Source organism: Hippocampus guttulatus, chromosome 8 (assembly GCF_054856545.1).
Source record: "Hippocampus guttulatus isolate MCC_2025c chromosome 8, RoL_Hgut_1.0, whole genome shotgun sequence".
NCBI lineage: Eukaryota > Metazoa > Chordata > Actinopteri > Syngnathiformes > Syngnathidae > Hippocampus > Hippocampus guttulatus.
The window spans coordinates 14945434-14968819 of record NC_141268.1 but is presented as its reverse complement, the minus strand read 5'-3'; the positions used below and the strand labels follow the sequence as shown (position 1 = coordinate 14968819).

Genomic DNA, 23386 nt, shown 5'->3' with positions numbered 1-23386 from the left:
ATGAGACTGTAACCGAATGGTCAATTGGCTTCAGTAGAATTGTCCTCAATTCCTTACTCCTGACAAGTTGACAGCATGAAATTTGCACAATTTGTCTGTCGCGGAAAGGATTTATTTACAGTGAACATACTTGGACAGTGTATAACGTCAGCGATTTTACATGAATATGGTTGCGCGGTGATTGAGTTTGCATAATCTCCCTGTGCTTTTGTGCCCCCCTACCCACTTGATATTCTGGCTTCCTCCCACATTCCAAGTCCAATAAATTGCTCATGGGTGTGGTCTACATTGTATGAGCCCTGCGATTGGCTGGCAACCAGTCCCAAGATTTATCCCGACTCCCTCCCAAAATCAGCTTTCGAGCATTCCAACTGTTGTGTTGGCTCTGCTTTTCAAATGCTTTGCTTCACATACATTCCACATCAGTGCACGTGCCGTTAAAAACTATTACATACAGTATGCGTACGCATGCGCACATTAAGCAGAATATACACATACAACTGCAGTTGTTCGTCTTTGGATGTGAGTGACATTTTCTTTTTTTGAGACTCATCTGCCACTTCCTTTTTTAAGCTGCCTGCGTGTGAAAGAGAAGTAGATGCCTTTTGTTGGCTCATGGTGCAAACTGACACATCCATTCTGTTGCACTTTTCTGCTCAGAAAAGTGAAGCTAATTTTCATTTTAAAAAATGCTAAGAACTAAATTACACCAAATGTCAAGCCCATTTTGTTCTCAGTTGGTCCTTTCCCTAAAAGTGACTGCAATTAATTTTCAATTTGAGTTGGAAAGGACGTGGGGCACGTTTTATTTACTAATTTATTTAATGTAAGCTTATTCATGTATTTTTCTTCAATTGTTGGCTAAAAGCTTCACGTGACCGAAGGTTAAGAAGTCTTTGTTGTGATATGTAAATCTTCTCTTCACAATGCCTTCATCAACAGAGTTGTTTAGGCTGGTCAAAGTTTATGGAAAGAATGTGCTTAAGCTTTCAGATGTGTTGTTTGTTTTTCCACCGCTTTAAATATGCGGGACAGTAATTGCGCGAGGCAAAATAAGACGGTCCAAGGGAGGATGATGTACAAAAAATATCAAATAATGCAATCACAAATACCCAAACAAATTCTTCCTCTCCGATCAAAATAAACCATAGCGCCCATTGGCACTTCAGAATGTTAGGAATGCAACATATCTTGTAGAGCTTTGTCAGTTATTTACATTTAAGTATGCAACAGTATTCATTTTTTAAAAAAATGGTCATTTGTGAAAAAAACAAAAAACAACCATTTGATCATGACAAATATTAATTATAAATGCAATCATAAATGCAACATTGTCAAACCACACCACTTCAAATTGGACGGGTGGGAAATTGAGTAAATATCAAGACCAGTTCATCAGTTGAACTCTATTTGTGAACTGGAATGTACCAAATCTCAGTTTACTGGAGCAGGAAATTCATTTTCTGTTTTTACAGCAGCAGCAGTAGTTCAATTTAACTCTCCTTTTGTCTTTTTTTTTGTCACTTTCATTCACACATGGCTTGCATCCGGTTAACTGTTGTTTGAGTGGAATGTTGTTGACAGGAATAAATGGAAAAACATTTATCACCAAATCACAATTATATTCTGTTAACATCAACTGTATTCCACGTGAAGTTCCATTTGCCCTCATCTTGCGTAACAAGCGTTGCTGTTGCTGACAGCAGCCTTCTTCCAGGGTTACCGTGATGTCAGAACACCAGTGGAGTAATTGACTATGATTATCCTTGAATATACTGCGGCGAATTAGCCTTTCAGCCTGAATGGAGCTTAAAGAGTGGCTTATAGGAGTTTGCTCAAAGCTGGAGCTTAACCTCTGTCGTAGACCAGACTGCCTGAGCACCAATCTTGACCTCATGAAAGCCCGTTGGCGTGTTTCTTGTCATCGCTCACTTGAGAAATGATTACTTTATACAGGCACTCGCAAACTACCACAATATACTTTAAATAGGGCCGCTCATAGACTCAGAAATGGATCTGGACCGACAGTCTTAAATATCAAATGTGTTGAATATTTCTGACCAAAATTCTTGAAACAAAATGTAGCCATCAAAAAGCAACCTCACCACACGGCCAAATGCCTGATTAAAAAAAATAAAATAAAAATCAATAAATTTAATGTGCAAGGTTTATAACGGCTAAAAAATGTCTGAAAGGGACCCCAACATGGGCTTTTCATACACAAAGAAAAGCCACGATGAATGACTAAACACCAATGCCGATAGCAGCATGAGAGCCTGAAATACATTTGCAAAGCATCTCATTTGAAGGATGGGAAAGAAACATTGATAACGCTAAAGTACAAATAGCATTTGTTTAAAACGCTATCAAGTCGCACAACACGTACATGCTATGAGCTAGCATCGGCATTACATCAACCAGGCTGTTTGCTGCGCCGCCAACAACTCAAAGGAGGCCACAATATATGACACACTCAAGGAAATTACCCCGAAAATAGTCTTCCTTGGACTCGAACTTGCTGTTTCAGAAAGATTTGGAATCGATCCCGGGGTGAGTGAAAGATGTCCTGCTTATCCGAATTTGTATTGTCCCAAATTGCTGAAACCGTCGTCAGTAAAATGTTTGCCATAAACTAACATGCGTTTTGGGAGTTGGTTGGGCATATTTGATTCATAAATAATCTCCAACCACAAGCCTTTTTGTGGCTTGGATTTCGGGAGAAGGAACATTTTTTTTTGTGCTGTCCGTTTGTACACTCTGGTACAGAGCTGTTCCTATGGGGTTTTTCTGGCTTCAATGTTTTCCTGCTATACCTGCGCAGTTGTTTGTCGGCGAGGTCGGAGTTCGCGCTGGGTTTGTGACGTATAAAACAGATCTACAAAAACAACCCATTTGGTAGTCCACGTTTGAGCGATGTTGATACAAACAGCCATAGGCAAGGGAAACATGGGTCTTTTTTTTTCTCACAACGAGCAGGGGAATGCATATTTCTGAACAAGAACCTCAACACAAAGAAAATTTCATGCCAGGGGCCTTTCAATATACCTCTTGGTCCAATGTGAGCCGGAGGGTCTCCGTGCTGACGTTGGACGAGTGGCAAACTCCACATAGGAGCGCCAGAGCAAAGAGTTAAACTCCGGATCTCTCTGCAACCGTGCTGGCCCAACAACAATAATCAATTCCTATTGGCCAAATACTTCACAACCCCTTAATCTATTTTGCCCACCCCTAGAAAGCAGTATCTTTAAGGGACAAGAGAAGAGGGCAAGTGGGTGAGCTTCCTGAAAGAAAGTGGTGAAAAGAGTGTTGAGGTGGGGGTGGGGGCGCGAGCGGGGTCTGTGTAGCAGTCAGCACGGCAACGGAGTTGAACCAGTTCTGGATGAGGCCGAGTCTCTGGCAGCCACACAGCACTGAGGGCTTTATTGTGATTTGTAATTATGTGGTTTTCTGTGGGGCCTCAGCTTGGTGTGCTCCCACACTGAGGCTCTTTTTAGTTGGAGGATACTGAGTAGGAGAACAGAGAAAGGGCGGGGCCAGGGTCAATGTTAACTATTTCTGTCAAACCGCAAGAAGCGGGCATGGCAGGGGCAGGAAGTGGCGTCAGCCTTGCTGGACTTGTTGGACAATTTCAACTTTACTTTGTTGGCCAGAGAGAGTGTGTCTGATTGTTGTTCCCACTCTGCAGTAAGCATCCCGCGTGCCCGGCATGAAGAAGCAAGATGTGCTACTTGCCTATACAAGAAAACGAAAAGTGATCTACACGAGTCGGCGCCAACCTCCCCCAACACGGATCGGTTGCACATAAATGCAACGTTGTGACGGACCGACATAGAAACAAATGATTAAAAATACAACTCACCGTTAAAATGAATATTCTTGTGGCAATTACTGGGAGGTGTGCGCTTTTCTTCTCGTTTACTATCAGAGCGCTGGCTTTTAAAGACAGGTCCTGGCCTGCCTGGCGAATGACGAGAGTCTCAACGAATGAGGGTTTAAAATTGGCTGCTTCTTGTGAGTTGTGGATGTGGGCAGCTTACCGTTTGTCCAATACAATGATTGAAAGTCCACCGGCGGCCGTCTCCCCATGACCCCTTGTGGGGGACATTACTATACTTTCTAACTAACAAGTTACGTTAACTTGGCTAACGTCAGTCCATTAGCTTGAGCTGGCGGTCATCGGTGTCCTTGTGCTACACGTTGTACTTTGCCTTTATGTGAAATGATCCGAAACTTCGGGAACTTTTTCCTCCACTTATTTGTGTGCAGTGCTGGGTGTGACTGCATAACGGTCCGTGTTTAAAAATGGATCCCGGCAACAATTGCAAGAAGCCAAGTGAGTTGACCGGGTTGTTGTTTTCTTCATTTGAAATGATTTTCCAGGCCTTTACCGCAGCCTCTTTCAGTTCTTGTTGAGTTTCAGTCTCCACTTTAGGATGTGAAATAGAAGCGTAGGTCTCGTGAATGCATCTATTTGCTGGTTTCAAAATGTGTGCAATCGGCGTGATAAATGGATCTGTCGGTAAATCATTGGAGCGTAGCACAGATTGGTGCGTCACCCCCACCCCCCTGCATGGATTGCCATCCGTTCGTACCTTAGAAGCATCTCTTAAATTGAGTGGAGATGCCAGCTCCTTTAAAAAGCCTCTCACTTTTTCCCTTTTGCCTCTCAATTTTACTTTCAGCATTAACAGGTAGAGACTTTGTCTAAAATAGACAAAACACTTTCCTATGATTTAATATTGGATTAAGCCATTTTTTTTCTTTTTAAACTGTGTCGGTTTTAGGTCCAAAGTCTTTAGTGTGCACTTATTGATCAGTCCTCTTAGTCTGCCCTTTAAAGCGTGCCAAGCCAAATGTAGAAGGCTATGTATCGATTGAAACCTGCCCACATGGACTGCCAGTTGCAGCTGCTGGATTTCCTGTTTTTAACTCCTTTTTTTTTTTTTTTTTTTCCCAATGCGTCCGTGAAACGCAGCACATATTTATGAGGGCAACATTCAGCATATCCGCAGGTTAGGAAATGTCAAATCTTGTTGAGTGGATAAATTACTTTTTAGTGTCTCTATAAATGATTCGCCACCATTGGCCTGCTGCCACTGACCTGCACCTTCCTCTCAATATTGATTCAAATACAGTCCTGCTCAGAGATAACTGATGATACAAGCCGAGAGGAGGACTTGTGTTTTCGCAAAGGGTCAGAGGGGGGGGGGGGGGGGGTCGCTCGCTCTCTCTCGCGTTGTCTCTAAATACAGTTAGGCTGTCTTTACAGCAGCAATGTTTAATTAATGCCATGACCTCTTCTAGCCTGCGTGATCAAGATGTTTTCCAAGTTCTGCATTTCGAGCTTTCATTGGCTCACCCCCCCCCCCCCCCACACACACCCCTTTTTTTTATGGCAAGGTCAGGCCTGGCATATTTTTTTTAAATACACTTCTTCAGACACATCTTTTGTATGAAACTTAGGTCTGTGTATTTTGACAGTTGATGACGTACATGCAGATATGTAGTTCAATGGTGATGCATTAGCTTTTTAATTCTGACGATACTTAGCAGCCATCCTGAAGAGTGCATGTGTGAATGCAGGCGGAGGGAGCAGGAAGGGCGGGGTCGGGGGCTGTGCAGTGTGTTTCCTGTGAGGCAGGAAGTGAGTGGGGGTCACCCTACAGAAGCAGTGTGAGTTATTGCTCTGAGCTGCTGGTGCTGCTGTCAAAATCCAAAATAAAGAGCTCAGTGGACCCTGACATTCCCCTTCTGATTTCATCGCACTATTCTGAATAGACTAATATGATACGTTTTTACTGGTTGGAATATCTTTCCTGGTGGTTGCTTGCTCGTGGTTTTGCCAGAAGGTCATTTCACATACGGAAAGAGCCCTCGGTGTTGGTGATCACACTGCACGAAGCTTTTTGAAACTGACTGAGTTTACTGGTTCGCTCGTTGTTTTCCAAAGTAAAAGCAGATGTTTTCAAGCTTGCTTCCACGAAGGACAGACAGACCTCACGCTTTTGTCAATGACTAAGCAGAAGCATTGTGCTGAGTTTGAAATCGACTGCCAGTCTTGGTGTTGTTGACTGAATGGAACCAGCCAATGTTGACGGTGACAGTTAAACATTGACGTGGCGTACATTCATAAAATAGGAGTACAATCTAGTATTTTTTTTCCCCCCTCACCCTTTCAGTTTCTAAGTGTTCACGAAAGCCCTGTTGATAGCAAACCACATATTCAGCTCAAGATTCTCAACTGTGACAGCTGCGTTCACTGTGCCCCAGTTTTTGCCTCGGAGCGTTCCTTATTAACTCTGCATTGGAAGCGGGCAAATTGACCTAATATTAGCTCCTCTGCTTCAGTGTTTTTCAGCGTCATAAAGAAAACGACCTCTGCATACCATCTGACACGATGTTCAAATTGCCTCGCAAACGATTGTAAAGCAGATTTTGTCCTTCCCACATTGAAACTCTCAGGCGCCTATGGAAAGGTTACACTCCATATGGGCGGTAAAATGAAAATAGCTCTCACGCGTTTAAGTGACGGACGCTTCTGAAGTGCCCTTGAGCTAGACACTTGATCCCTTTAGTGCTCCGCCAGAGCTTCCGAGCGATCAATCGATCCGAGCGTGGCTGCACGCGCACAGGCTCCCACTGTACGTCAAGAAGCCTTCATGCTCGGTGAATTCAGCCTGGACGGACGGACAAGAGACAAATTGTCAACAGCCATATGCCGCCGGGCAGTAAGCGCTTATCTCCATCTTTCCTTTCGGCCATCAACTTGGATGAAAGCCGTCTCCAAGGATATGACAGTTTTGGCCGCGCCGCTTTCTAACATGTCAATGCGTCATTTTTGCCCTCTTATTTGCTTGCAGTATTCGCCATTATCACGATGACAGCTTCAGCTAACTGTGGCATTCAGGCCCTGATAGTTACGGCTTTCAGATTTGGTGGTCTCTATAGTGATTATCGCTGGCGCTGAGTATGTTTGGAAAGCAAACAGGGCACTTTTCACACCGTCACCAGCAGTAAGAGTTGTGCTGACTAAAGGTGTATGAAAAGGAAGGTTTCGGATCTGGGGTATAATTGCTCAAGGTGTAAATAATAAAACTTGACATTGATGCTCAAACCTTATGACATGTCCCGCCCCGCTGACAGGATGAGTAAGAGTCTTTCTTTTAATTGTATTGCCAGTTATTACAACACGGTGGCATGACACCAGATAAATTATGTCAGCCTGTATAATTTGAGGTGCGTCAGTTTGCGATGCCGTCAGTTATGTCAACGTTTCTGCTTTTAATTCCGTCTGTCTGCCCACCACACTTGATTGCTCACTCCAGTCCTGACCGTCACCGCGGTCAGCTGCAGAGAGCAGCTCAAGAGGAAGCGGAATAAACAAAGGAAGAGCGAGCCAAACAAAGCTGCAACAGGGCCTCTGCTTAGCTCCGCTGGTTTGGGTGCAGCGCGTTCCCACAAAGAGCTCTCTGTGAGCGTGCTCACGCTCTGTATTCTTGTAGAGTACGTACCGAGTCGCACACCCAAAGCGCGGTTGGGAGCTTTTGGGACGGGCACAAAGGAAATAAAGCCGGGCCACCTCTTAGGTCTTGAGGGGTTGTTCCGTCCGATCCAAAAACTGCATTCAAACCAAGTAGCAAAGACGTTTCCTGAAACACACATCAGGAAGTCGGTTAAAGCCACGATTCAATGACAGAAACACAATGAGAATTAACATCCCATGCCTCTTGTTTTATTCCAATTTTGAAGCTTAATGACCAATTAAAACAAGTATCTCAGTTCGCCACATTCAGAGCACTTTGTTTGAAAACTGGCCCGATTTTGTTTTGATGAAACAAGGGCGGACTGCGTTGAATGATAAACGTTGCCTTTTGAGCAGATGATTCACAGCAAATATCCTTTGGCTGAGTCGACTGATGCATCCGGGTCAAAATCGCTGAATTAATCGTTTGATTATGACTTTGAGGGATTGTCATGTCCAATATCAATGAAGACGTTGCTTTGATGGTATCGTGAATGCCGGGTTTGAATTTAAAATGTTTTTTCATTTCAACGCTGTCCGCCCTTGAATTTTACCTTGGAACATATCGTCAGCCTATTAGCATAACTGTCCCAAGACATTTTGAACTAACGATCAAAATATCAATAAAAATACCATCTGGGTTTTATGCTGATTCCAATACCGATCATCCATGATTGAGAGCAACAGATTTTAGAGCTGCTCATTAACAATTCTATCAATCAATGAATCAATCAATCAGAATGTTTAAAAAAAAAAAAAAAAAAAATCCTTCGATCCATATCTCATCACTTTATGTGGATTCTCATTCACCCCGTTAATTGCCTTTCATAAAGGTCTAATCAAGGCGACTGGACTCTTCTTGTTTGTTGATTTATTTACTTGATTTTTTTTTTTTTACTTGATTTTGGTCTATTTTCCAAATCTGAACATTCAATACTGCTGTTATGCTCACGATACTGTCTGAGAAGTATCTATTCATCTGAGAAAGCATTCCAAAATCTGTCAAATGCGAAATATGTTGCGGTAAAAGAAGCTTTGTTGCTTCTGAAATAAGGATCGAAATGTGAAGCTACGCTATACTTAGTTGAGGTATTTTCAACCCAGATAATTGAAACCATATAATCAGTCAAATAAGCCAGAAGAAAAACTATAACCGTCTGTGACCGAACAGCCCTAAAATGTCTGGTGAAAGAATCTGCGGAGAGGGGGAAAGTACATTTGGGGCCGGGGGTGGGCTAACAGAATCTCAAAGCAAGCTTCCCTGCTGTTCCGTCTCGTCTTCCCGCGGGGTGTCACGATGGACTTGAGCTCACGATTAATGGCTCCACTGACTTGTAAGGTCGACTCAAGGTTGTTGTTGTTGCACCGCTATCAGTGTTGTGAAGCTTGCTCCTCGGGAACCATCTTGGGTTTATTTTATTTTTTTTTTTTTTTTGGGGGGGGGGGTTGCCTTCAGGTAGCAAGTCTTGTCAGAGTGATGTGAATTGAATGGACAGTTCTCAGGCTTTCCCATCGAGAGAGCCCACACCGCGCGGTAGTTCCCCGAAAACAACATGGAGGGAGAAAAAAAAAGATTCTATTTGAGTGTACAGGAGCTGCCAGACTGACCATGATGCGGCTTAAGCTTGTCTGATGTCTATTTTTGTGACTTTCTTTTTTAAAAATTTTTTTTTTGTCGTCGAGTACACACGGCCGCCCAAACAAACAACACAAAAACGAATTTCATTGACTTGACACGAGTTTTATAAACCCGCCTTTGTATCCATTCTACCCCAAAGCAAATTACAACCACAACCGCAATGGCGTGTCTGTAATAGGTAAGCACAGAGCAAACAATGTGTTGACTCACGTTTTTCTTCAAATACGGAACGTCGGTCATAACGGGGTCTGATAGCGCGTTCGTGTCAAGGTGTTCCCCCGGCCTGCGCGCGTTCCGTAAATAAATAAACCCCCGTGGAACACGGCGGCATCAAATTAAAGGAATGAATTGCTGGATGTCATGTCGGCATGCGATCACTTTCTTTGAGATGAATGAAGTCGTATCTCTTGGTTGCGGGACTTTGATGATGTTTATGGCGAGGCTGTAATTCAAGTCGACTTGCAGCTACTGTAGTGCCCCCCCCCTCTGTTTGCAGTTTGGCAGTGGAGTAGATCTCGCCATCTCTCCATTCAACATTGACAAACACTTGAGAGATGCGGTGTTTTCCCGAAGCCTGTCAAATGAGTCATTACAAAAAGAATGTGTTTTGGAGTTTACCCGTGGCAGAGTACTTTGCTTTTTTTTTTTTTTTTTTTTTTAGCTACTTGCAACAAGCGTTCAGGGGTTTTGCTGCACTTTCCTTATCGTTCTTTGCTTGTTCTGTAAAAGGTTGTCAAAAAGTAAAGTGTGAACTCCTGAATACAAGTTTTAGCTTGTAAGCTCGGAGGAAAAAGTGTCAACTGTTGAGAAACCTCCGATTTTACTCCTCCCATTTTTTCATTTCCTGTGCTTTTTTATTTTTTATATCTTACACGTCAGAGTGTTGCCATAGTTACAAAGAGGAAGACTTAACTCTGGTTTCCTGTGGTTAAGTGTGGCCTCTTTGTTCATTCTTCTTCTCTCGCTCACTTCAGTTTCTTCCCCACATTTTGCTCTCCATTCATCTTCATGAGTCATGATCTGCAATACATTTTATATTGCTAATTTCAATTTGTATGGTTTTTTTTTTTGTTGTTGTTCCAGTCCACGATTAAAACATGTCACGTGCACTGCAGTCATGAAGTGATGACACGTGTAAACGTGTTGAAGTCGAATGAGTGGAAAGCAGTGTCGGTGTGGTCCATTAAAAAAAATAATAAATCACAAATTTGTGACAAAACGAGCCTTTATCCTTCTGTCCTAAGACTCCCAACTTGCACATTTCTGAAATTGAAATTCGGCGTGCGGCTAGTCCAGGTTACTGTATCTTTAAATGACATTTGAAAGGGTTCCTATGACGTCAAATTGAAAGTCGCAGTCCTTTTAACAGAAAGATGAGCAAAACCCATTAAATGATATTTACGGCGGTCTTACACTGGGCTATTGGGTGCTTTTAATGGCCGCCGACTTCAAGGCCAGAACATCAGATTTTTTTCGGCCCGTCAGAAGGCCAGTCATCACAAGCAGCCTTGATCGCCTCGGCCCCTCTTTGATCGATGGCCTTTCAGTTTTAGTAATTATACCAGACGGGACCGGCAGGCTGGTGGCGTTGTGGGCTGCCGCGAAGTACAAGGTGCATAGACATCCAACTTCTCTTAATTCGGGTCTTAAATTCAGACGTCTGTTTACTTTGGCAAATGGGCTGTGTGCATGAATTGTTTCCGCCGGGATAAATATTTGATTCATTTGATTAATTTCTGCATGTTTTATCGCCTCCACTATCATATATTTTTCCACTTTTCAGCATTGTCAAATCAATCTATTATTTTATTAATAACCATCGTGTTAAATTTCCTGTAAAATTATGGCCTAATGGAGTGCTCCCGTGACTTGCGAGTCACCTGACTTAAGCCATTGCTTTTCCGTTTTCCTTTTTGCATTGACTTGCAAGCCAAACTTTGAAATACGGATGCTCTAGTGGCAGCAAACTCAATTCCCTTCACAATAAGTCGCCGTTTGGCAGATCGTGGTTATTTCTTCCAAAAGAAGGCATGTAGTTGTTAATTGCCACTCCCAGTTGAAGTATACTGCCAAATTAAACTTGAAGAATACTCACGGATCGATACTATTCCATCCATCAGTGAAAAATTGCTACTAATATGCGGCTTACTGAGGCACCTAGTTGCGAAACTCCTTCTCGTTTGTGTCTGCGTGCCTGTACTATACTCCCACCTGGTGGCCGAGGTGTGCGCACACCAAAAAGCCCCAAAAGGTGGGGTTAGCACATAATTTGATTTTGGGCCATGCAATGAAATACGAATTATATTTATAAGTCAAAGCGCCACTGTATCAATTCTTCATTACCTTTGAGCGGTTGAAACACTGACCGTCTCTAATTAAAATATGAATGAACTTGACAGTTATTTTATTAATTTATTTTTTTTGCTATTAAGTAAACATTTGCACTCCCCGTTCCTCCCCAGGCCATTGCTTATTTTCTGATGGCATGATCCATTATTCATGATGCATTTGCCCGATCCTTTATGCCTGAACATGTCAATGTGCACGCCCGAGTACAACGGTGGGGCGGCGGCGGTGGTGGGTTGGAGTGTGGCGGCAAATGGCTGTGTATATATAATGCATCAGTAATACACTTGCAAGTTTCCATAGTTCATGATGCAGCAAGGAATCGCCATTAAGTCTATCTGCCTTCAAAGCCACGACACAGCACAACATACAAGATACGTCATGGGCTGGCTCATGCTCAGTTGGTCTTCCCATGCGGCCCAGCAACAACCGTGTCTGCCCATAGCGTCGAACAACCCGTTGACAATTTTATTCTTCCCAGAACAAAATTTCACCTTCAACCCAAAGCCTTAAAACAATAGCCGGGTTCTCAGTGTGTTACTTATGGCCGTTAAGAATGACCTCCTCCGAATGAATTCCTAACAGGGATGACACTCTTTGCACCTACATAAGCCGGTGTATGTGCACATACTGTATTTTTGAATGCAGACAGGTTAACTTTGAGTACCCCGATGCAGGTATGTGTCCCTTGCAAGGTGTCATCGTAGCACAATTGCAACCATGGCCCCGCCAGAGGCTTGCAAAAGCCAAAGGTCTGATTGAAATGATAATGGAGAATGTGTTGAAGTCAAGCGAGGCCAAGGCGACAAGACACACAGAGATGAGCTTTGAGAATATGTCTACGCTATTTCTTGGGATTTTTTAGCGAGTGATTTTTGCACGTCGTTGCACAAATAAATAGCTATTTACTTTCTAAAAGGCCACAACCGAAATCAGGGAATTTCCAATTGAGTTTGCCACGTGCTTAACTGTATATTTGAGTCTTGTTTTATTAGCGGGAAAACATTTCTTTGTTTTATTTTGTTCCATTGCTAAACGGCAGATGCTGAAACAGTTAAGATGGCTGCAGACCTTCCTCAGCCTTGTTTGACATCCCTTCAGTCAATATGAATTTGCTCTATTTGGGGCGGGGGAGGGGGGGATGCTGACGCTCTTGTTTACCACCTTCAGTGTTGAAGTCTTGTGCGTTGTGCTTTTTTGAACTTTTCTGATTCGCCGGCGTCCTTGGCTGTGGAGCTTGGGTCATTGATTTGGCTGCTTCATTGAGGAACCTCACTCAAATGGCCCATAAGGGTCTCCGAAGGCCTTACCTTTCTCTCGGTCCTTCACCTTTCATCCTCCTCATTCCCTCCACTGTCTCGCAAGATTAATAGCTTGCAGCCTAACCCGACACAACATCCCGTCGCCAGCTTCTACCAGGACTAAAAAGCAACACGCGACGATTTTCTTGACCCTCACTGTCTTCTTGCCTTTAATACTTTGCTGGTGAGACAACTCTTGCTTCCTCAATTAGTTTTTTTTACATTCTAGTGGAGTCTTAAAGGTAAAAGAAAAAACAGCAATCCGAGTTGATGCCGGGTCACCTTGTTTTTTTTTTGTTTTTTTTTCCATATCTCAAAGCAACTTTGTCCCATAAGCACAGTTGATGCTCTCATGCTGGCTGATCTGAGCTTCGAGATTTGTGAAAACCTCGTAATCTGCCGGTGCCGCCTTTTGAGGCCTATTTTTTACCCCCCAAAATGGGGCACATTAATTTTGTGTTCAAAAAGTCAATTTCGGCACCAAGTCCAGCTGCAGCTTTCTGAAACTTTTTTTTTTGTCTCTGTCCTACAGTGTTTTGATATACTCTCTCTGTGAATGGAAAAGGAGCAAATATTAAGACACGGTATTTAAGAAAACTTTATTAGTCTCGCAATGGAACTAAATTCAGTACAGTGATGCACAGGCTAAAATGTTCGGATTTTTTTTTTGTTGTTTTCAGTTTATACTATAAATGACTGACTTTGCTACCTAATATTCCCATTGCAATTCTTTTCCTCTAAAGGCTATTTCCATTTCATTTAGGCGAGCTTGTGCATTGTTTTTGTGTGTGTGAGAGAGACAAAAATATGTTATGTATCGACTATTTTTAAAAGGTTCTTATTCCGAACACAAGTGCACATGGAGACGAGGACAATATACCATTACTGTTCATCTTCGGTGGCGGTCTGCCCACAACTGAGCCCTCTTGTTTTTTTTTTTTAATCATTTCTGTTGAAATCTGGAGCCGCAGAAATGCCATCACCGAAAGGCATCAAATGTTCATTTATTCTTTCTGTCTTCATCAATTTTGCCTTTGTGTCATGCAGAGTCGATATGATCTCGCCTCCTTGGCAGCAGTCGTCAGTGAGCTGTCCAGACTCGCTCTTTGCCCCCCCGGCATCAGAGCCATCTGTTGACTGAATTTCTTTGTCCCACTCTATCAAAACCGCAGTTATGTTGTGTATACGCTCCGAAGTCTTAGGTTTCCAGCTGGGTTCTATTTCCACGTTGAAAGGATTTCTGAAGGAAGTGGTGCTTGTGTCTCTTCGAGGACCTCCGATGTAGTCCTTGGAGCTCATTGGCAGTCGGTGCGCTATTGATATTTTATATAGACGGATGATGACAGCGGTACGGAAAATGAATTTCACCGACATACCGAGTTGAAAGTGATGTTGTAGTTGATGAGAAGCAGTGCTAAAGTTCTGCCTAGTGACAGAGAAAGTCTGAGCATTATATTGAGCACCTTTTCACGGCAGACGCGGCAAATTGCCTGACAGTCAAATGCTGAAAAGGAACAGAAAACGTTGGTCAGAGGCTCATCGTTCACACTCGCGTTCCCATCACGATGGCTTATCTTATCAGGCTTATTAGTTCTTCATTTAAGGACATGTCGACACTTGCAACTTTCACAACACGAAAGCTGATGCGTGCTTGCTGCGACGTGGCTCTCTTTGCGGGAACAGAAGAGGCGAGTGACAAAACTTATGGGTTTTGCCTGTCGTAATGTATGACATTAAATGTGATGTCTGCGTACCCAAGAAGAGCTCAGATCTGGGACCCGGCGTACAGTATGTACACGATACTACAAGATGGTTGGGAAGAATGTGAAGCGTCTGAACTAACAAGTCGAGTTCACAACACAGCGTCAATGTTAACGCTTGACATTGATTGTTTTTGGCAACTCGTCTTCCACTCGATCAATTTACAGAAGACTTTCGATTTGCTGCCCGAATGTAATGCTCTGTGGAGCGGCAAAACGTTCGGCGAACGAGGTGACAATCTTGGGACTCCTGCGCTGTTCTGAGAGTACAAAACTAAGCTGGTTGTGGAAGAGAGGAGTAGTTCTTCAGAGTCATAAACTTACGGCTGATAGTTCATCGACAAAAAAGGTGCGCTTCATTCACCGTACAAGTCTTATAAGATACAACACGCCCCAACATCGTAACGTTTGTCTTTCCAACACGGACGTCAGTATGCTGCCTGACCAATATGGAGGCGGGATCTGTCCTCAAATACAATAAAAGGCACAGCTGAAGGAGACACAGTGAAACGGAGAAATGCTTAATTGCTTTCAGCCTCCGATATATTGTTTCCTCGATTTTTTTCCAATGTACGGTCATTGATAAAATCACAGATCTAAACATTCCACTTTGCTGAAACGTACACAGAGAAAGCGGAATGTTTTCTGTTGAATGCTTCCATTGCCGTCCGCTGGAATCTCGGACCGCTGCTTGAACACAAAAGCATCGTAATGTTGTAGGAATTTCACTCGTATCACTTTTCGGTTGATGCTTTGTAGCAGTTAACCAGTTTCCTTATATTGATTTGTCATCGTAGTTTCTGCAATTTCTATATCCTGTACCGTATCCTTGTCATCAGACTTGACAATCCACCCCCGCTCTGGTTAGAGCTAGTACTTAATCATTTATCCAATACACTCCAAAGACCCCCTTTACTTCTCATTCACGTCATTTTCAGTCTTTTCTCGTCGCCACTAAACGATCTTAAAGTGTGAGGAACCAATGTGAAGCCATTGCATCGTCGGGAATGATGAAGGCCACAACATCAACAGTGGCCCCTGTGTTCTCTACCCAGCAGGGGCCCACACTACTGCCTTTGTGTCCGGCGGGACGGGTCAACGCTCGCTCACAACTTGCGTGCTCATTTTATCACGGCCCCTAATGCTGCGTGAAGTTTGGGGGGGGGGGGGGGTCTGATAGCAGGATGCTGATGCAATTAGCGGGCAGTGCTTAAAGATAAGAGGAAAATGATTATGGAATGATGACCTCGTTTCTCCAAAAGACAAGTCGACGACTTGTGAACAGTATGAGACGTCGTCGTCGTCTAGGGCGCATGACGAATTATTGAGACGTTGACATTTTTTGTGGCGATGTATTAACGGCAGGTGGCACATGAAATTAGGTGTGTTAAGTACAGCGCCACAGGAAATATAATAATGATCATTTAAAATAGTTTGTCACTCAAACGGCCCTAAACCTGGTGTTATGTACAACAATTGTTTTAGATCAGCTGGCCCATATGAAAGGGTCTTTTTGTTGTTGTTCTTGTCCCCTTCCCACCCCCTAAATATGCAGCTGTGATGCAAACTAGAGGGATGGTGCTAATTCAGCAAAGGGCACGCTATTGGTCCTGCCGTCACACTTTTGCCGTCATACATTTTTTGCACAGAAACCCAAACATCTGCCAATCACGCCTTGAGTAGAATTGCGACTTCATATCACATTAGAGACTGCTCACTCTTTATCAAGCCCCAGCCCTCTTACTAAATAAATGTCCATTTCCTTCAGTTATGACTCCCCTAATAAATAAGCCCAGTCCTTCAGGAAGCCTTCATATTATGTCATTAAAGCACACGCGCCGATGCAATTGTTGGGAGGCTTTTGCTTCCAGCTCACAAATGAATGAAATATTGAAACCATACCAGTCAGCGTTGCACTTGTGCTTTGCTCTCTTAGTACACAATTACTGAAAAAGTCACAGCAAAGTACACTCTTGAAAATGGGCATCTGACCAAATTTCCCGAATCAACTGTGGAGAAATGTAGCCATTGTTTTAAAAATGTAATTGCTGTACCCATTTCTTTTGAAGCAATTGAACATGAATTAGATAGAGCTTGTGTTGTGTGGTTTTCTTGAGACAGGAAGAGGCTGAATCATCAGCGTGTCTAAAGGTTGCAGCGAAGTTGTGTTCTCCATTGTGCTTCTATTGCTTCAAAACCCGATGAGGAAATTGCAGACAATCATTTTTACTTATTAATTATTCAGCCTTCCCAGTCTTAGCTTATAACACTAGTCAACACATTTTAGATGACTAGTCAAGTCGATTTTTTTTTTGTGCTTCTTCCAAATCTGCCCTTGTTTTTTTTCTCTCTAGCACAGGGGTGTCAAACTCAATTTTGTCGAGGGCCACATTGTAGTTACTGCTTCCCTTGGGGGGGCTGTTATGACTGTGAAACCCGATCATTAAGTCAAGAATGATGGTTTATTCAACTATTGTTCAAGTAACTACAATGAGGGGTTTGGTAACAAGAAAATGCTAACAATATCTCTCTTAGTCATTACATACGAGAATTTGAAATTTTGGTACAGATTGTAGCAAGCGTGATGGAAGTTGACATGTTTGATTTGTTTTGATACATAAAATGATGTGGCGGGCCAGATCTGGCCCCAGGGCCTTGAGTTTGACACCTGTGCTCCAGCACATCAGGTGATAATATTTAGTAAAATTTATGAATTAAGGGTTAGGTTCAGCAACAGGTGGATTTTTTTTTCTGATGCGTCATGGCTATAAATTACAACACATGGTAAAATCCGCATTGCGCAAGCTTTTGTAGGTCAAACTCATAAAAAAAAGTAAATCTCTCAAAAGTCCGATGTACTACAAAAAAGTAAAACTGTTTTGTTTTTGTTTTTTTTATCACCCCTACACATGCATCTCACCCCCACAAAAATGGTATCAACAATAAAGAGGGTCAATTTTGATTGTCACTGCCACAGAGGAATTAGATTAGAATGGCCTGTTTGCTCCACTTTTATTTGATTTGGAAGGTCGAAATATCGATCGAAGCAGCCATCACTTTATGATGATGCAGTGCAATTCTCCACCGCCGCAAACAACCACAATCGTAAACATCGAACATCATATTACCTCATTGACTATGTCTGAGCATCAACTGATACATTGATGCCGCTCTTCTACCGGATCTCTTGAGACGGGACTCACTGAAGTCTGTGACTTCATCCCAAATGACATCCACACATTTCTAATAAAATCCATGTGACGTTGGTCAAAAGTGCATGTATTTCTAGGCAGGCATGTTGTGGTCCTTATATCGGAGTCTGAGCTCCTATTCCATTGAGAAATTTGAGTTGCCAGCTGTATGTGTTAAGCGTCCTGGCCCATTGCTACCCAGAGGCTTCCCTGTGGATGTGTATACGACTCGCTGCCTCGTAGGGTACATTGAGGGACTTTACCCCCGGGCCAGTGCACCCTCGTGCGTGTGTGCGTACGTGTGTGCTAGCATGTATGTGTGTAGTGTTGGATTCCCTGTGGCAGATGATCTCTCTCTCTCTCTCCCCCTCTGGTCGCCTCGGGCTGCGAGAGTAAACATAGCAGAGGGTAGGACAAGCCCCGTCAGTCCAAGGCATCGCCATTAAAATAAAAAATGGTGAAGTGGCTTTTCGGAATGAAAAGAGCACAATGAGGATGGTTGCTAATTTATGGCCGGGGACTTTCCACCATGAATTAAGACGGGCCAAAATGTGCGTTTTTAAATTCATCCTGTAGTGTCAGCTGGGTGGAACTCTCGTGGCTATCCAGTGAGCAGGATGGAAATGAGAGCACGGAGGTAGAATAAGGGTAGACGTTCCAGATGTGGGACGGCCTCTCGGGTCAACTGTTTACATTTCCCGTCTAACAGGAGCGTATTTTTAAAGCTTTGCCTGTTTTTGTTCTCTTTGCAGGTGCTGGGGAGTCTGGAAAGAGCACCATTGTGAAGCAGATGAAGTGAGGACCTTGAACTTTTATTCCCCCCCCCCCCCCCCCCCTCCACACCCTCCTTCAAAATCTGACAAGCAATGACACAATTTAAATGCATTCCTCGATACTTGAGAATTTCTATATTTCGTTGGATCACACTTCAAGTCACGGCCACACAAGGATTGACTGCTTAAAAAAAATTCAAGGGAAGAAATAAATGAATATGCACTAATAGAAATAAATCCCTGTTGTCACTGGTGAGCGGAGGTGAGATTTTAGATTTGAATTGATTAGGATTTTGCAGTTCTGATTCCATTTTCGGTGCTGCTTATCCACCTAATTCCTTATTAATCCTCTTATCAATTCTAATCGTGTGAAGGGAATCAAATAATATAAATTGGTTTGTTTGCATTGACCTATTGACATACGGTATTCAACTATGATCAGAGGAGACACCATATCCAGTTTGCATCTGGAATGTACCTGACAAGATATCAGTGCTTAAGGAGATTTTCCAGTTTCTCGGTTATTGGACCAGAGAAAATGGAATATTTGGCTTTTCAAACCCAACTCTGATACAACAACTTGAAACATTTCTGCCAGGGTATCAGATCTCTTTGATTCACTGGGTATCGATTTATTTTTCTTCACTTCAGGTTTTGCAAGCTGCTTTTACATTCAACTTGATCCAAAACTGGTTTGGCCATAAAACAACTCATCACCGGCGAGCGCTTTAAACTGCCTAACCAGCGACAAAGCACAACTCAAATTGTTTTTTTTAATGGGAGGAAGCTGGAATAACCAAAGCAAAGGCCCCGCAAGCACAAGGAGAGCATGCAAACTTAGCCCAAGATCGTAGAAATCTGGATCCGAACACAATTATGGATCAACTTGCTAACAGTCAAATGCTGCCCTGACCAAAGTACGCCAGTTGAAAATCTTGTGATTACATAGCACAATTGGTTGAACACAAATGGAACCTCTTCCTGTTTCTGTTGCTTGTCCTCCTTTGGGCGCTCTCCTGGTGTCCTGGCCTGTCTCCCGGTATCTCCTCCACATACCGTATCCTGCTTGAACAACTGTGAGCTTGAGATACCACCTCAAACCCCGAGCGGCACTGGAAATGTGCAAAACCCAGCCAGCCCATGTGGAGGGGATTTATTACACAGTACAGAAAGGTTTTGGTCTTATAGGTTCAACTTAGACTGGAATGAACCATGAATGAACCATATGCACGGCGAGCAGTTAATTTATCCACTTCAGAGTTGTAGAACAAATGCGCAAATATGGCCATTGCAAGTTTTGTCTGGAGATTGGGCTCCTCCCCCCCTGAGGCTCATGCCAAGGAATGTTCCTGCTATGATAATTGCATTCTTGACTGCTCATAAATTAGGTAATTTATAGTTTAGGGCTGTCGTTTCAAGCGTAGTAAAATAGATATTATATAATCCTGGTTGAGTAGAAACAGTTTTCACATCAACAATTAAACCTGCTGATTACATGTCGCCACTTTCTGCAGCCTGTAATTGACTCAGTGGGCGTGCTTTGTTTGTCACGGGGGAAATTGTTGCATCCGCTTATGACAAATGAACGGAACAAATTTTAACTGCATTTTGGGCGGCTGCGATTACAATCCAGTTATGGTTGATTCAGCCAATTGTGACGTGCTTGTCTGAAGATATGCTGCAACGTTGAGTGATCAAGCGCGTCCGATAAATTGCGCTTTTTTTGGTTTTGCACCAATTGATTAATCAATCACGAAAGCCGTTTGATGCAGCGCTAGCAAGGATGTCCAGGGACTAGCTTCCGTCGATAGCGGGGGGGGGGGGGATAAATGAAAATACTCCCGAACGCAATTGTGCGACAGTTAATCCTTGGTGCGGTTGGCATTCTAAATTGCGCCCCTGACATGACGGTGGCTTCGCAGCATGTGTCATAATCAAACCAATCATAGCTCCACTTTTCAAAGTATTGTTTGGTTGAACAGTAAACAGGGGGGGGGGGGGGGGGACGACATTTCCATCTTCAAACTTGGCACTTCTCAGCGGGCTCACTTGCATTTTAACGAGGTTTCATTTCGTAAATCACTCGCTATTGAGCGTTCTTGGTGTGCCATCCGGTGTCTCTGGACCCTCACAAACCCGTTGGAGATGCTTATTGAAGTGGTGCGGCTCAGCATCTCCTCTTTGCTGTCAGTCTCCTCAACTGTGCTAGCAACGCAGCTCATGTTTATTTCAGGCCTTCATGTCAGGACACCTCCACCTTTTAAATTTTTTATTTTTATTTTTTTAATACGGTGGTGCCTTGAAATACGAGTTTGATTTGTGTGGTGACATGCTAGTAATCTGTTGCAGTCTAGATCATATTCATACGTCATCAAAACGCACAGTGATGACATCTTGATTAGAAAAGCATTATTATGGAGTATCTCAAAAAAAAAAAAAGCTTGTTGACTAACCGTGTCTTGGGGCAATTGTGGCAAAACTGAGTGCACGACTCTGCTTTAACCCTCAGATGAGACGTTGAATTGAGTCAGTCTCGACATGACATCTACGCAGATATCCGCTGTGGCAACTCCTCCGAGCAGCAATACTTTTGCTTAAAACAACACTGGCAATGGGAACAGTAATTCATGATATTCAGACCGACTTTTCCACCCCATGAACTTATTTCACCCAACATCAATCAAGGAAATGTAGTCAAATGCCCGTCCGTCCCTTGGAAAAACTGCTTCCTCTGATGATGAGAATCCGCACATCTCTTGCTTATGTTCCAATTTCTAATTGTGACAAAGCGAGCGCCGACACGAACTCAATGTCCTCAAAGTTTTGCCTTTCAATTTTACATTAACGTCAGCATAAAAACACAGCTTGAATGGTTGACTCGATTTTTGACCTGTATGCATTCAAATGAAAGTACAAATTTGTTGTCATTCATATTCAAAACCAGAGAAGTCCCATCCAATTTTTTTTCCCAGACCTACACTTTTGTGTACTCACTAATAGAGTACCTATTCCTCAAGTACTGTACTTTTGATATGCCAATTACTGCCGAGGAGGACTTACTCAATGACAGTTTTTTTTTCTTCTTCTTGCTTTAAGTATTTCCGCTGGTATCGGCAGCGTTGATTAGTACCCGATACCTTAAAACAAAGCTGCCCCTTGCCCCTTACTGATATCTAGTATCTGTGCTATGTCATTCCTACTTAAAACATTCAGTTGATATCCCAAAAGTTTTGCGCTCTCGATTGTATTAACATAAAGTAATCTTGATAAACTCTTCATTACATTGAAACATGGCAAAACATACCTTGATAAAACATATTTATTGCTTTAGCCTTGTTGCTTTTAACATGACGGTGACAACTGATTTGTTAATCATCATAAAGTGGATTCACGATGTTGGCATCAAGCGTGTTGACATTTTAATCTGATCCCATTTCATACGCATCTTCTTTCCCTTTTGGCTGTGTTGGAAAAATTTAGGAGTCATTTAAAGCTGAATTTTCCTGGAATCCTTTTTACATTCAATGTATTTTCCGGTGTTTTTTTCCAGGATTATCCACGAGGACGGCTACTCAGAAGAAGAGTGCAAGCAGTACAGAGCGGTTGTGTACAGCAACACCATCCAATCCATCATGGCTATCATCAAAGCCATGGCCAACCTGAAGATTGACTACGAGGACGCTGGAAGGGCGGTAAGGCCAATCAATATATTCGCCTTGTGGTGTGGTTTTACAATACAGTTGGCTAACTGGAATAGGACTACCGAACTGTAAATACCGGAGACCGGAGTAACGTGAAGCTGATAAGAATGACGTGTTAAATACATCTTCTGGGTGGGGGGGGGGGAACCTCCTCGAGTGCAGTGTAATTTATCTGTTCTGCCCAGCAATATAATCTCTTACGATCGCCATCAAAACCGCTCTCTTGCCTTCATCTTTAACACCCACATCATGTTCCGAGGATTTTGTGCGGCGGAATTTACGCAGCGAGGATTCTCTCTCTCAAGGGAAATGTGGCGGTCCCCACCAGGAAATTGAGTGTGAGCTGTAGATTCTTTCGAACGAGGCTCACAGTGCTGGATATTCTGTCCCGGCGCGTGTTTCTGTGCCGCTTCGAGAGACTGTAAAAAAAACCCAACAACCTTTCAACAGTCGCCCGCCCAGGGATGCAATGAAAGGATGTGGAAAATTAATGAATAGCTCTCAACAGTAAAGAAAGATGCGGGAAAATAGTTTGAGTGACAGAATGGCACTGTGTGAGATTCACACTCACAATTTAGCATTGTCATTGGGGGGGGGGGGGGCTTCCTTTATTCACCCATGTCATCTTTAAGTGACATTTTGCTGGCAAAATGTTCACGAAAATGTATGTTCACGCCTTATAATCCGATGCGCCTTATATATGGTCAATATTCTGATTTCTTGGATGTAAAATTTTAAATGTTATTGAAAGCGCTTTGTTACAGCTGCATTGTTCTGAAAGGGCTATACAAATAAAGATGTATTGTATTCCCTTTAGCGGAGCTCCATCTAGTGGCTGCATATCCCAACTGCTGCCACTATTGTAGCTTCTATTCTATGCGCCTTATAATGCGGTGCACCTTATATTTGAAAAATGTTTTAAAATAGGCCATTCATTGAAGGTGCGCCTTATACTCCAAAGTGCCTTATAGTGCGGAAAATACGGTGAATCCGATTTGAGACAGCAGTTGTTGCGGTGAGATCTTCAACCCCCACAGATCCCCCGACTACATTTGTATTCTTGAATTGAAAAGCATCATTAGTCCTGGTTGTGTGCTTGTATTGCTTCATTCAGGTTAATTGAGCTTCACTTCATCCCAGAGAATGTCATCCT

General features: G+C 43.0%; 1 protein-coding gene across 3 annotated transcripts in view; it reads left to right on the top strand.

The window, feature by feature from the left end:
* The window catches only part of LOC147201363 (guanine nucleotide-binding protein G(i) subunit alpha-2-like), a 39263-nt gene that overhangs the window by 10750 nt on the left and 5127 nt on the right, over window positions 1–23386 (top strand). For 2 of the 3 annotated variants that reach the window (XM_086117079.1, XM_086117081.1), the window contains exons 2-3: window positions 18512–18554; window positions 22083–22224. In XM_086117079.1, the coding sequence (XP_085973205.1) occupies window positions 18512–18554; window positions 22083–22224 (185 nt within the window). Of the gene's footprint in view, window positions 1–4314; window positions 4334–18511; window positions 18555–22082; window positions 22225–23386 lie in introns of those variants that run through there. The other variant, XM_086117080.1, reaches the window with a different exon arrangement.